The sequence below is a fragment of the Colius striatus genome, chromosome 19 (assembly GCF_028858725.1).
Source record: "Colius striatus isolate bColStr4 chromosome 19, bColStr4.1.hap1, whole genome shotgun sequence".
NCBI classification, from domain to species: domain Eukaryota; kingdom Metazoa; phylum Chordata; class Aves; order Coliiformes; family Coliidae; genus Colius; species Colius striatus.
This window is the reverse complement of record NC_084777.1, coordinates 5,003,086-5,014,305: the sequence shown is the minus strand read 5'-3', so window position 1 is coordinate 5,014,305 and position 11,220 is coordinate 5,003,086. Positions and strand designations below refer to the sequence as shown.

The following is an 11,220-nucleotide window of genomic DNA, read 5'->3' as shown; positions in this document are numbered from 1 at the left end:
CCCGGCCGGGCCGCCGCGCTCCCACGGCCCGTTCCCCGCCCCGCGCTCCCCGCGCTCCCCGCGCTCCCCGCGCTCCCCCCTCCCCGGGGCTCAGGGCCGCGGTGGCCGCCCCGGGCGCGGCGCTGGGCAAACACACGGTCAATGATTAACCCGCCCGCCCTGCGCTCGCGGCCGCCGGGGACAGGGGGCCGGGCCCCGGGCGCGGCAGGCGGGACCCCGCGAGCACCGACGTGAGTGGGGACGGGGCTGGGGGGGCCGCGGGGCAGCGGGAGGGGGCTGGAGGGTGACGGAGGGGGGACACGGCGGAGTGTCCGCTCCTCTGCTCCCGCCGGGAGCTCGTCCCGGCTCCAGCCTCAGCCCTAATCACTCGGTCCGCGGGGCACCCTGTCACCGGCCGGCGCTGGCGGGTGGGGGGACAGTGGCACAACCTACGGCCTCCCCGTCCCCGCAGGCGTCTCCGCGGGATGGAAGGGGAAGCACCGGCCGAGCGAGTGGAGCAGGGGGGTGGCAGCAGGGTGGCTGGGGGGCTGCCCGGCTCCAGCACACGCTGCGAGCCCTCCCGGGGCCAGGGGGATGGACCAGCAGTCACGGCAGCAGCCACCAACGCGGCCTTCGAGGGGGATCCGCCGCCGTACTCGCCCCCAGACCCTAAGAGCGTTCACCTCCTCTACCCACCGTTCCCGGCCGGCTTCTCCCAGCAAGCTCCTGTCATCTACCAGCCAGAGCCAGGGCCGTTCCCACACCAGGGCATCCCCCCTGCGCCCATGCCCTACGCTGCTGTACGTATCCTCCACCATGGCACGTTCCTGCCCTGCTCTGCAGCACGGTCACCCCATATTCCCCCTCCTGGGTTTGTGGGGTCTCAACCAGGGGTTGTGGGGACACACATACAGCTCTAACTCCCCCTGTGTCACAGTACAACGGGCAGCAGAGCACGGGCGCGCTGCCCACCGGCCACTGGCAGCACCAGCCCAAGGACTACATGGTGGAGTCGGTGCTGGTGACCGTCTTCTGCTGCCTGCTGACAGGTGTCATCGCCCTCGTCTACTCCCATGAGGTAAGGATGGCAGGCCCTGATTTACACCAAACCCGCCTGGCACCTCAGATCTCCTCTGTCGGTGCTATGAGCCTCTTCTAACCTCTCCCCTTCTCCCCGTGCCAGACTCGGGCTGCGCTGAGCCGCGGAGACATGGCCCAGGCAAACATAGCGTCCAGAAAGGCCCGGTCGCTGGTCCTCTTCAGCCTCATCTTCGGGTTGTTCGCCTCCATCAGCTGGGTGGTCTATGTCGTGGTGGTCCTGTACCTATGACAGAGACCCCGAGCCCCAGGGACACGGCAGCTCCTGGCAGCTCACGTGGGGAGCCGGCAGGTGGAGCGGCCGCAGCCCCCAGGGGCATCGCCGAGGCTGCCGTGGGAAACGGGCAACCACAGAGTGTTATTGGGGCTGAGGGGCAGCGCCCGGCCTCGCTGGCAGGACGAGGAGCTGCTCCAGGGCTGGATGTACCTTCCCCTGGGGGGAACCCCGAGCAGTGCTGCGTGGGAGCGGCGGCACTCTGCTCGGGGACAGGCGCTGCTGTGGGATGGTCAGTCCCCTCACCAAGTGTCTCAGAGGTGCCAACCAAGACTGTCACAGAGGGAGTGTCTCATAGAATCGGGATGGAGATGGAGCCAAGGGCCAGAGCTGTGCCCCCGAGGCTGCAGCCGCTGCTCTGGCTGTGTGAGGAGCCCTCGCTGGTCACTGGTAACGTGAGAAGATTGAAAAACCACCTGATTCGCTTCTCCAGTGATTTTGCACACACCAATATGCTGTATTGCCACCTTCTTGCTGCTTCCAGATTGAAATAAAACACAGGTGTAGCCAAAGCTGCTGTCTTCTCTGCACATCAAGGAATCCCACCCACACTGTGGCTTTTTGCTACCCCAGAGCCAGGGGCTGTGCTCAGGCCTTATCTGCACATCCTCCTCCTGAGATGGGGCAATGCCAATTCTTTCCAGAGGAATTCTGAACCCCATCCAGGACTGACAGAGCACAGCAGCATCCTGGGTCACCACTGGGGTTATTTATGGCCTGTGGCCACTGCACAGGCTGGGCCGTGGCTGACACACACCGGCCAATGTGTGTTGTGAGGAGCAGAAAGCCCCTGAGAAAGGGAATATCAGTGCTTAGAGAAAAGTGACAGGAGCAAACATCCCCTCCTAAGCATGAGGCTTGTACTAGGGTGCAACTGTTGCCCTGGGAGGCAAGAAAGGCATTTATAGGGGAGAACTGAAAGGGAAAATGGCCAAGGGCAGAGGAAAACTCCAAGGGGCATGTGAGAAAACACGAGGCCACACCAGTGCCAGAAGTGGATTCGATTGTCACTTTAATCCACAGACTGCTGCATGCACTGTAAACAGGATCATCAGGCGGGTTTGTTACTGGTGTTTATTTGTCTTTAATATAAAAGTTACAGGTCTGAAATGTTTGCAGGGAGATGCCACCATCAGGAGTGGGTTAGTGGTAAATATATAATACAACAGGAGCTGGGGGCAGGGGCGAGGCCTGGGAGCGGGGCAGGGGGCTGGTGACTGGGGACATCGCTTCTCCCCGCTCCCTGTCCCGTGCAGAGAGACCCCTTCCTCCCCCCAAAAAGAGAGGAGAGGGTCTGGAGGATGCTGCCTGCAAGAATGTGCTCACAGCCAGTCTGGCAAATGGCACTGTACTCCCCAGGGGTGCTGCTCCTGAGGAGGGGGGATCTGGGCAGCAAACCTGAAGCTGTTCTGGGTGAGACCCTTTTTGAGGAGGTGGAGGCCCAAGGTCAGGGCACAAGAGCCATGGTGGGGACAATGGCAGAGCAAAGAGGAGGAGGTGGAAGGCTGGGGGCTCACTGTGCTAGTGGCCATGCAGACCTCCCACCCCCATGCTGTGGGCTGAGGCTCTGACTTTTTGGGGGGGGGGGGCAGGGAGCAAGACCTCCCCCACCTTTAGCGTTATGAGGGCTCTTGGCTTCGAGTGCAGGGCACAACCTGGGAATGGCTCATGCTGGTCAGAGTGAGCAGCCAGGCAGGGCCAAAGCCCAGCTGCAACCTCCTGTCCCCCTGTGGCATCCAGTCCCAGACGGGGGGAGCGAGGGGCTGCGGTGCTGGCAGCTCCCCCCACGCTCTGCCAACCCACCCCCACGGGGCTGGACCAGGGGCTGTGCAGACACGGCTGTGTTTGGGCTGTTCTTGGGCTATGTTTGCCTCCTCAGTCCTGTCCTGTCTCATTTACAAAGGAGAACAGGTGCATTACCCCCTGGGGGGAAGGCTGGAAAGCCTGTGGGGCTGCAAACCTCCGCCACACACGGCTCCAGTGCCCTTAGTGCCATAAAACCAGCCAGTGGGGAAGCGCTCTGGCTCGGGTGCTGCCTTTCAGCACAGGAGGACCCCTGCTCCGGGGCTGCACAGCACCCAGGGTTGTTGGAGCCCACCTCTCCTCCTGCAAGAGATGCCCTCAGGGACTGCGGGGTCTCTCTGTGCCTCAGCACGTGGCTCCTGCACCAGTCCCGTGCCTGAATCAACAGGCACATCAGGGCTGAGGGCAGAGTGCGGTGAGCTGGGTGCTCCCTCCTGCCCTCCGCCGGGCAGAGCTGCCGTGGGCACAGAGCCGGCTCAGCCTTTGCAATCTGTTTGTAGAAGGAAGTGCTGGCAACTCTGATTCACACAGAGCAAACAGAGAGGCTTTAGCAAACACGGAGCTGTTATTGAGAAATGAGGATGCTCCGTGAAACACCCCGGCCGGGCTCCTCGCGAGCTGCTGCCCTGACCCTGCAGGGTTTTGTTAGGCAGAACTCTAAAAACCTGTGACCACGCAGGGAAAGGCTGTGTGAGGCTGCTAGAACACCCTCAGCCCCACCACCCAGCCTGTGACCTGGAGGATGAAGAGAGAGAGGACTGCACTGGGGAGGATGCGCTGGGTGGGACACGGAGAGCGGGCAGAGGGGCTGGGTAAGGCACACCAAACAGACCGGGGTTAATGCTGCGTGTGTGGGAAACGAGACACCCCCCTGCCTCCCCTTCCCACTGCACGCTGGCCCTGCCCTGCTGGGGACAGGGACATGGGGACAGGGACCTGCTCGGGTTCCTCACAAAGCACAGCACCGAGGGGCAGCCTGATGGGGACTGGAAAAACCACCTGGTGAGAGGAGAGAGGAGCGGGGTGGAGAGTACAGGGCTCCTTCCTGCTCCCCATTTCCAACCCCAGCTCCTGCACCCGCTCTGCTGCCAGCCCCTGCCACGAGCCTCCTTTCTTCCAGCACTTGGAACAACATTGTCACTGGGTGTGAATTTTATCCAGAACTGTTCTTACACTTTGTTTTGTTGTGGCTTTTCTTTTTTCCTATAAACCCATCGATATTCAGACATGCATCAAAAAACAACCCCCCAATGGATTCTAAACACTACTATTTACAGTCTCATATACTACAGCATTTCCTGTGCAAAAGCTAGTACCATCACTAAAAGATCTGGGCCCACGGGATGGGTGAACCACAGTACCTCGGGTAGTCCACGGTTCCAGGGTTTGGAGGGGTTAACGTTGCTTAAATAACGAGATGTGGGAGGAGGAGGAGGAGGAGGAGGAGGGGGATAGCTGACTGGAGATGGCGGGTCCCTGCCCACGTTTTCAGTGCCTCTTCCGCATGTACGGCAGGTGCCTTCCTCCCGTGACGAAGGCGCCAGAGATGTGGGGTAAAGCCAAGACCCCTGTAAACACAAGCAGCTCTCCCAGCAGAGCTCCTGCAGGCAGCGGGAGCCTCTGCCGGCCTCGCCTCCCCGGGCTGAAGGCGTTTCGAGGTGGCATCGCAAGGGGAGACTCAAACCCCGCGGCTTCCGCGGCTGCTGCCTCCTCAACACCAGCCCGCAGACGAGCACGTGGGCGCCGAGCTCCTGCTGACCCTCACCGTGGCTGGAAACAACAGGCCGGAGGCAGCCGGGCGGCCAAACCAGCCCCACGCTTGGCTGGGACCCTCCCCTCGGGAAGCTCCCTGGGTTTAAAGCTGATTCATGGCACGGAGGGACGGGAGGAGGAGGAGGAGGGTGAGCGCAGCCAGCGCCGGCCGCTCTCGGGCCGCCTGAGCCGGCGGCGGGCGCGGAGCCCGGGCTGCGGCTGTGCCCTGGGCGCGGCGGAGGGTCGATGCTCCTCGCTCACAACACACACTCCCCTGGCCTAAGTTTTCTCTTCTCGGTCTGTTTTCCGCCTCGTAATGTTCCGAGGTTTGATTTTGAGGGACAGTTCCCACAGGGCCTCCTCGGCCAGGTGGTCGCTGAAGTCGTTGAAGAAGGACACGATGTCGTCGTTCCTTTTGATGTCGTAATGGCTGGAAGAGCACAACGGGAGCAGCAGTTCAACAAGGGGCTTCCCCCAGTGGCCAGTCACCCCCTGCCCTGCTCCTGGGGACAGCCAGCACTGGGGGTCTGTGTTACCTCAGCCACAACCTTGTGACTGTGGTGTGGTGAGACATGAAAAAGGGGAAAAACCATCGTGGCCGTTGCTGAACTGGGGGTAAAAACACCCATCACACTGCACTTGGATCTGCTGCCTCTGCTGCATTGGAGAAAACCCTCCATGACCTGCAGAACAGAGGAACCAGCAGCAGCAAAACCTGGAGGGAGGTGTTCTCTGGAAGAGAGCAGTGGCTCAACTCTACTGCACTGGATCTCAAGATTCATACAGGGAAAAAGTCTTCACAACTTTTAGTCACAGCTAACCTAGAGAGGGAAGGAGACTGAGCAGAGCACTGCCATTCCCAGGTCTCCTCACATCTCCACCACCTTGGACTCGCCTCCCCTTCTGCAGGGGCTCCCATGGCCCAGCCATGACCCCCCATCCCCAGCCCTGCCTGTCCTCTCGCTTCACTTACACTTGCTGGAAGCACCTCATGCTGTCCAGGATGTTAAACTGCTGCCAGCGCTTGGAGAAGTTCACTTTGCTGTCAATGTAATCAGGGTTTCCCAGATGTACAAAGGTCAGGTCTTGCAGAATCAGGCCTCTGAAAAAGAGAAAGGGGCAGCAGGCCAAGGATAGGCAAACAAGTACAGAGGTTAGTCACACAGGGCAGGAGAGCCAGCCAAAAAGCAGCCACAGGCGATCCAACGGCCTCCTGCTGCTGCCACCGTCAGCACCACACCTTTAAACCAGAGGGAAGCTGATCTAGAGGTGCTCAGGTGGGAGGTGCCACCGCGCACAGCTCAGGGAGCTCTAAGTGCTCTGTCACCTCCCATGGAAGGGAGAGCCTGGCTGGAAGAAGGTCGTGATGGGAAGTGCCTGTCAGGGGTTAAAGCTGCTTCCAGCTTTATGCAAGACGATTTCCCTCATGCTGCAGCTTCCCCAGCAATGGGGTCTGCACTCCCTTCCTCCTTGTGCCACATCTCTGCACAGCCCTGCTGTGTCCCCTGCCAGAGGAGATGCCAGGTACCTGTGTAACCTCTTCCTACAGAACCCTTTCTCTGGAAGAAAGCAAGGTCAGAAGTTTTACTGATGTAAACCCACGGCAAATCTGGTATCTAGATCAGAAAGTCCTTGGGGAAAAGGGCAATGGCTTCAACCTTGCATCTGGAATCAGGATGAGGCAGTGTGTTTGACAAGGCAGACCCTTCATTTACCAGCTCTGGCAGTCAGCAGAACCAGAGCTGTGGCAGAGGAGCAAGCAGCAGCTTGAAGCTGTGGCATCCGTTGCACCTCATAGGAAAATTCATCCTTCTGCACACAGACTCCAAATAAAAAGTAGTTTGAAAGCATCAGCTAAAGATTCAGGCACTTGATCTTTCCTTTACCACAATTCACAAAGGCTGCCTCTGCCTTCCTGTGGGACAAAGCGCTGCAGAGAGGGCACGTGGGATGATGTGGCACATCGCTGCTTAATTCTAGATGTAGGGCAAAAAGCATGTGCTGAGCTGAGCAGGAGCTGCTCAGAAATCCTCAAAGGAACCACGTGAATGTGCAAAAATAATGGCAGAGTACAAAGGGCCAACTCACAGGTAGGGGATGCAGGGGGGCTCCACGTCTGCCAGCGCTGCGCGGTAGGCGCGGAAGGACGAGGAGCTGTCGATCAGCGTGCAGTACTCAGCCAGGCCCTGGCACAACACAAAGCCCACGGTGACACCACTGCTGCAAAACCCTTGTCTTTGTAACCAACCCCCAGCTCACTGGAGCCTCCTGTCAGGGAGTGTCAGAGAGGGCTCCTGTCTCCCCTCAGCCTCCTCTTCTCCAGGCTCAACACCTCCATTCCTTTAGCCCCTTCCCCAGCTCTGTGCCCGGCTCTGGCCACGCTGCAGCCCCTCAGTGTCCCTGTGGCAGTGAGTGAGGGGCCCAGCACTGAACACAGCCCTGGAGCTGCAGCCTCCCCAGGGCCCAGCACAGGGACACAATCCTTGCCCTACCAGTGCTGATAGAAGCCAGTATGCCTTTGGCCTTCTTGGCCACTTGGGCATGCTGCTGGCTCATGTTCAGCTGCTCTCAGTCAACACCTCCAAGTCCTTCTCCACCAGGCAGCTTTCCAGTCTCTCATCCCTCAGCCTGTAACGTTGCCATGCTGCAGGCTTCCAGCACATGGCATTCTACCCCTGGAGAGCAGTGATCTGCCATCCGTCCACTCTGGGATGCTGCTGAGCTGTTAAAACCACCCAGCTGTGTCACACCATAACCACAGTGATCTTTCACCCCCTAAAAGATAACAGCCCTCCCTGCTCCTCACCTCTGAGGTTTGTTTCTGCCACTCCAGCCTCCGGATGGGTGCAGAATCCAGTGCAGAAAGAATGGCCAGATAGGAATTGAAATTATTCAGCTTTCTTAAGTGCTACAAAGAGGGAGAATATTCCAGTTAGTCCAGAGATCTGAAAAGCCTCCCAGCCTCAAACAGCTCCACCAGTCAGGTCTCCCTCCCCATGCTCCTTTATGGAGCAGTGTGTGTGATTCACAGCAAGAACCCAGGCTGATACCTTCATGATCTTGATAAATTTAAGGAGCAGCCTCTCTCGGTCTTGGGCTTTCTCTTGTAGCATAATTATTGAACGGACCCTGCAAGAACAGATAGGGAAAAAGCCAATAAAAATAAACCCCCTTCAGCAGCTCTCAGAGTTCTTGTTGTTTCAGTCAAAAAAACTGATAAGGATGGGCCAACAATGTTAAAAAGCTCATGACACCTCCAACTGAAATGGAGCACTCTAATTCACACAGAATAGTTTCAAGGATGGCCACAACACCCTCACAGAGAGCGTTTCTTTGCAGTGGGGATGTTTGTCTGAAGGACTCAATGACATTGACAATTCCCCTGGGTTATAGTGCCCTCCACAACCCTCCTGATTTTTTTCCTCATGTGCTCTGGGCCAAAAATCTGTGTTATCCCACTTGTAAGAAGGGAATCCAACTCTGCAAGGAATGGTTTGAGTATCTGTAGGGCACTGGAGGTTAAGCACAGTTCACGGGTGTTCCAGGCTCCTTACCAGTAGGACATGTTATTAAAGTGCTCTGTGAACTGTGTCAGGTTGGGGCTCTTCTCTTCATTTTGCTCCTTTGCCCAGAGCAAAACTTCTGGGATCTGCAGAGGAAGAAGAGGAGAGGGGTGGGAAAATACCAGACATTACACTGGGATTTTTGCCTCCAGATTCCCAGTCGCAGTCGTTTGCTGACACAAGCTCAGCTGTCTCCCCCCTCCCAATAAGCGTGCCTGAGGGCTGGCAGGAACATCAGAGACTGCAGAGGCTTGGTGTTCAATCCCTCCCCCACTGCCCTTACCCCATCTTCATCTCTGTACCTCGATTTTATAGAAGAGTTCAGCATCCAGCAGGGTCAGCTGCTCGGCGATCTCATGACTGTGGAAATCGTGCAGAGTCCCTGGCCTGTGGGAAACAAGGATGAAGTGTAAGAAGTGTCACCTGTTTCCTTTCCCTTAGTGTGTTTTGGACTAAGACATTTCCTGTGTCCACAAGAAAAGGGCTGCCCCGTCTCTCCAAGGACTGAGAAGTGGTTGTGTGCATCTTGCCTCACCTGGCTGCTACCCCACGGGCTGCCAGAGGTTTGATGGAGTTGGCGTAGCTCAGCATTTTCTTCTGATCCACTTTGTCCAGGATGTTCTTGCGTAACACCCTGGCGAGGCTCAGCTCCCCATTGCACACCAGCCTGAACACCAGGTCCATCAGCAGCTTGAGAATTTCCTCTGTCAACTCCACTAAGCTGAGAGAAAGGTGGAAAACCCAGAGAAGGCATCAAGAGCTACAACTCTGAGCTACAGAGTTTTATCTGCACCAAGTCCTGTTACTCCTTCCTACAAGCAGCACCAAGTGACTGAAATTCCTCCTCTTCCCAGCTCTTTCCTTTCCAGAGATTCCCCTTTCACTGGTTATTTAAAAATCCCTGACCCAGTCAGGACACACTGAGAACCTGCTCTTCCAACAAGAGGGTTCAGCATTGTGTGTGTCTCACTGGTCAGGAGAGGGGATTTCAGCTGTCATTACAACTGACACTTGTGTATCGTTCCTGACCTCCCATCTCCCACCTCAGAACGAAGAAAGGCACTCACCACAGCTCATCCACCACTCTCACCAGCACGAAGAAGGTGTTCTTGCTGACCCGCTTCTTAAACGTGTCTGGGAAGTGGCAAAACTTCTCATATGTTGGTTGCAAATTAAAGAATCAACTCAGTGTGGTCAGACCAGCAGCAGTGCCATTAACAGCTGCCTCGAGGAACAGCACAGCAACATTCTGTTCTGTCTTGACTGAAACTGGTCTTTGATTTCCAGGAGATAAAGGATAAGGCTCTAATTAAGATGGTATTAAGCGGCCCCGCAGGTAGTAGGGGTGTGAGGGGGCACTCAGACCTTGCAGAACTGATGCTAGAAGAGCAGGTGTACCCTGAAACTGTTCTCTCTAAGGTGGAATTTAATGAGCAGCACTGCTCTACTATCATCTCCCTCATGGGTCTGTGACATCTGGTCTCAACAGATCTCAGATGTCACCTCTACCTTCCTCCCTGACCAATTTGCTGCAAGGAGAACGGTGGCAGGGGAGACAGCACAGGTTGAGAAAGCTTCTGCCAGGTGGACAAAGAAAAAGCTTCTCAGCAAGTCAAGTACTGCCAAGGGCCTGTGGGAATGCCCCAGCCCAGGTTTTCACTGACAGCCACTCTGCAATGAGATGTGCAGTGTCCTTGGGCAGGAGTGAGGGGACGGTGGCTCTGCTGCAGGTGGCAGTGATGAGCTGTGATGGGAAAGGGTGATGTCAGGCTCCCTCTGACTTGTGTGTCCAGGACCAAAGCCCACCAGGCCTTTGCAGTGCCTGAACCCAGACACTGACCTGCCCAGCTGGTGGCCAAGGGAGCCACGGGAGAGGAGCCAAGGGGAAGGAACTGCTGGCAGCATGCTCAGCCCTCTCTGTGCCAATGCTCACCCTGTGCACAGGGGCCTTGTCAGCAGTTACAGCTCAGGTCAGAACTGGGAGGTCAAGGGGATGTTATTTTCTGTGCTGCATCTCTTGTAATAATTGAGAGAATAGCTCTTGATGGTTTAGTCATCCCAGAACTAAACCAGAGGCACAGCCCCTGTGACAGGCAGAAGGCAGCATGATCCCCATTCTACAGAGGAGATGTCTCAAACAAATGACCAATTCCCCACTGATGTACAGAAAAGCTGAACTGCTGTTCTTCCCTGCCAGGGCCCTCAGGGTTCAGTACTCCATGCCTGGACCCTTCCAGCAGCATTTCCCCTTTGCAGTGTGCAGAGCTGAGGAAAGTCCTGCTCAGGACACCTCCAGGGCAAGCACGTCACTGACCACGTCGTCAGTGGGCTTCTGACCAAACAACTTGCCACCAACTCCCTTCCAGGATGACTGCTCAGCTCTGATGCCACTCATGCCAAAGGATATCTGTACTGCAGCTTCTTGATGAGCTCTTCAGGGGTAATAAATGTCCTGTATGTAGTCAGAAAGGCTTCACAGTACAGCACCAGATCTATGGAGAAAGACGAGGAAGCCTCAGTCAACTCTGCTTTGGAAAATGGAAACTTCTTGTCAGGTCTCAGAGGGAGAGGACATGGACACATTTTGGCACCAATGGATTTACAGAAATGCTGTGCTGTGGTTTCTTACCAGCAGATGGATCCTACAGCACAAGAGCAACAGTGAAACTGCCCTGACCCCACTGGCCTGGCTCCTTTTTGCAGCACCTGGGCTTGCTGCTTCGCTCACAGGACCATCAAAGGGGTCAGTGG

The 11,220-nt window shown here is 56.9% G+C and overlaps 2 protein-coding genes across 6 annotated transcripts in view; one reads left to right on the top strand and one right to left on the bottom strand.

Annotated features, from left to right (window-relative positions):
- Positions 1-43: 43 nt before the first annotated feature.
- Positions 44-1,847, top strand: PRRT1B (proline rich transmembrane protein 1B). The gene is made up of 4 exons (XM_062011741.1): positions 44-230; positions 452-779; positions 917-1,057; positions 1,163-1,847. The coding sequence occupies exons 1-4, from the start codon at positions 142-144 to the stop codon at positions 1,307-1,309; spliced, it is 705 nt and encodes a 234-aa protein (XP_061867725.1). The 5' UTR covers positions 44-141; the 3' UTR covers positions 1,310-1,847.
- A 1,076-nt stretch (positions 1,848-2,923) lies between these two features.
- The window catches only part of RAPGEF1 (Rap guanine nucleotide exchange factor 1), an 86,136-nt gene continuing 77,839 nt past the window's right edge, over positions 2,924-11,220 (bottom strand). For all 5 annotated transcript variants that reach the window (XM_062011506.1, XM_062011502.1, XM_062011505.1 and 2 more), the window contains 10 exons: positions 10,877-10,961; positions 9,537-9,629; positions 9,005-9,190; positions 8,772-8,856; positions 8,461-8,555; positions 7,957-8,035; positions 7,713-7,814; positions 6,995-7,092; positions 5,880-6,008; positions 2,924-5,336 (listed from right to left, as the gene is read on the bottom strand). In XM_062011506.1, the coding sequence (XP_061867490.1) occupies positions 5,186-5,336; positions 5,880-6,008; positions 6,995-7,092; positions 7,713-7,814; positions 7,957-8,035; positions 8,461-8,555; positions 8,772-8,856; positions 9,005-9,190; positions 9,537-9,629; positions 10,877-10,961 (1,103 nt within the window). In that variant the 3' untranslated portion in view covers positions 2,924-5,185. The remainder of the gene's footprint in view (positions 5,337-5,879; positions 6,009-6,994; positions 7,093-7,712; positions 7,815-7,956; positions 8,036-8,460; positions 8,556-8,771; positions 8,857-9,004; positions 9,191-9,536; positions 9,630-10,876; positions 10,962-11,220) is intronic.

Excerpts from the sequence above, each read along its gene's own strand:
- PRRT1B (XM_062011741.1), top strand. The coding sequence starts at position 142 with ATGATTAACCCGCCCGCCCTGCGCTCGCGGCCGCCGGGGACAGGGGGC. Across the intron at positions 231-451 it reads GGGACCCCGCGAGCACCGAC|GCGTCTCCGCGGGATGGAAG; the intron begins GTGAGTGGGGAC and ends CCGTCCCCGCAG. Across the intron at positions 780-916 it reads CGCCCATGCCCTACGCTGCT|TACAACGGGCAGCAGAGCAC; the intron begins GTACGTATCCTC and ends CCTGTGTCACAG.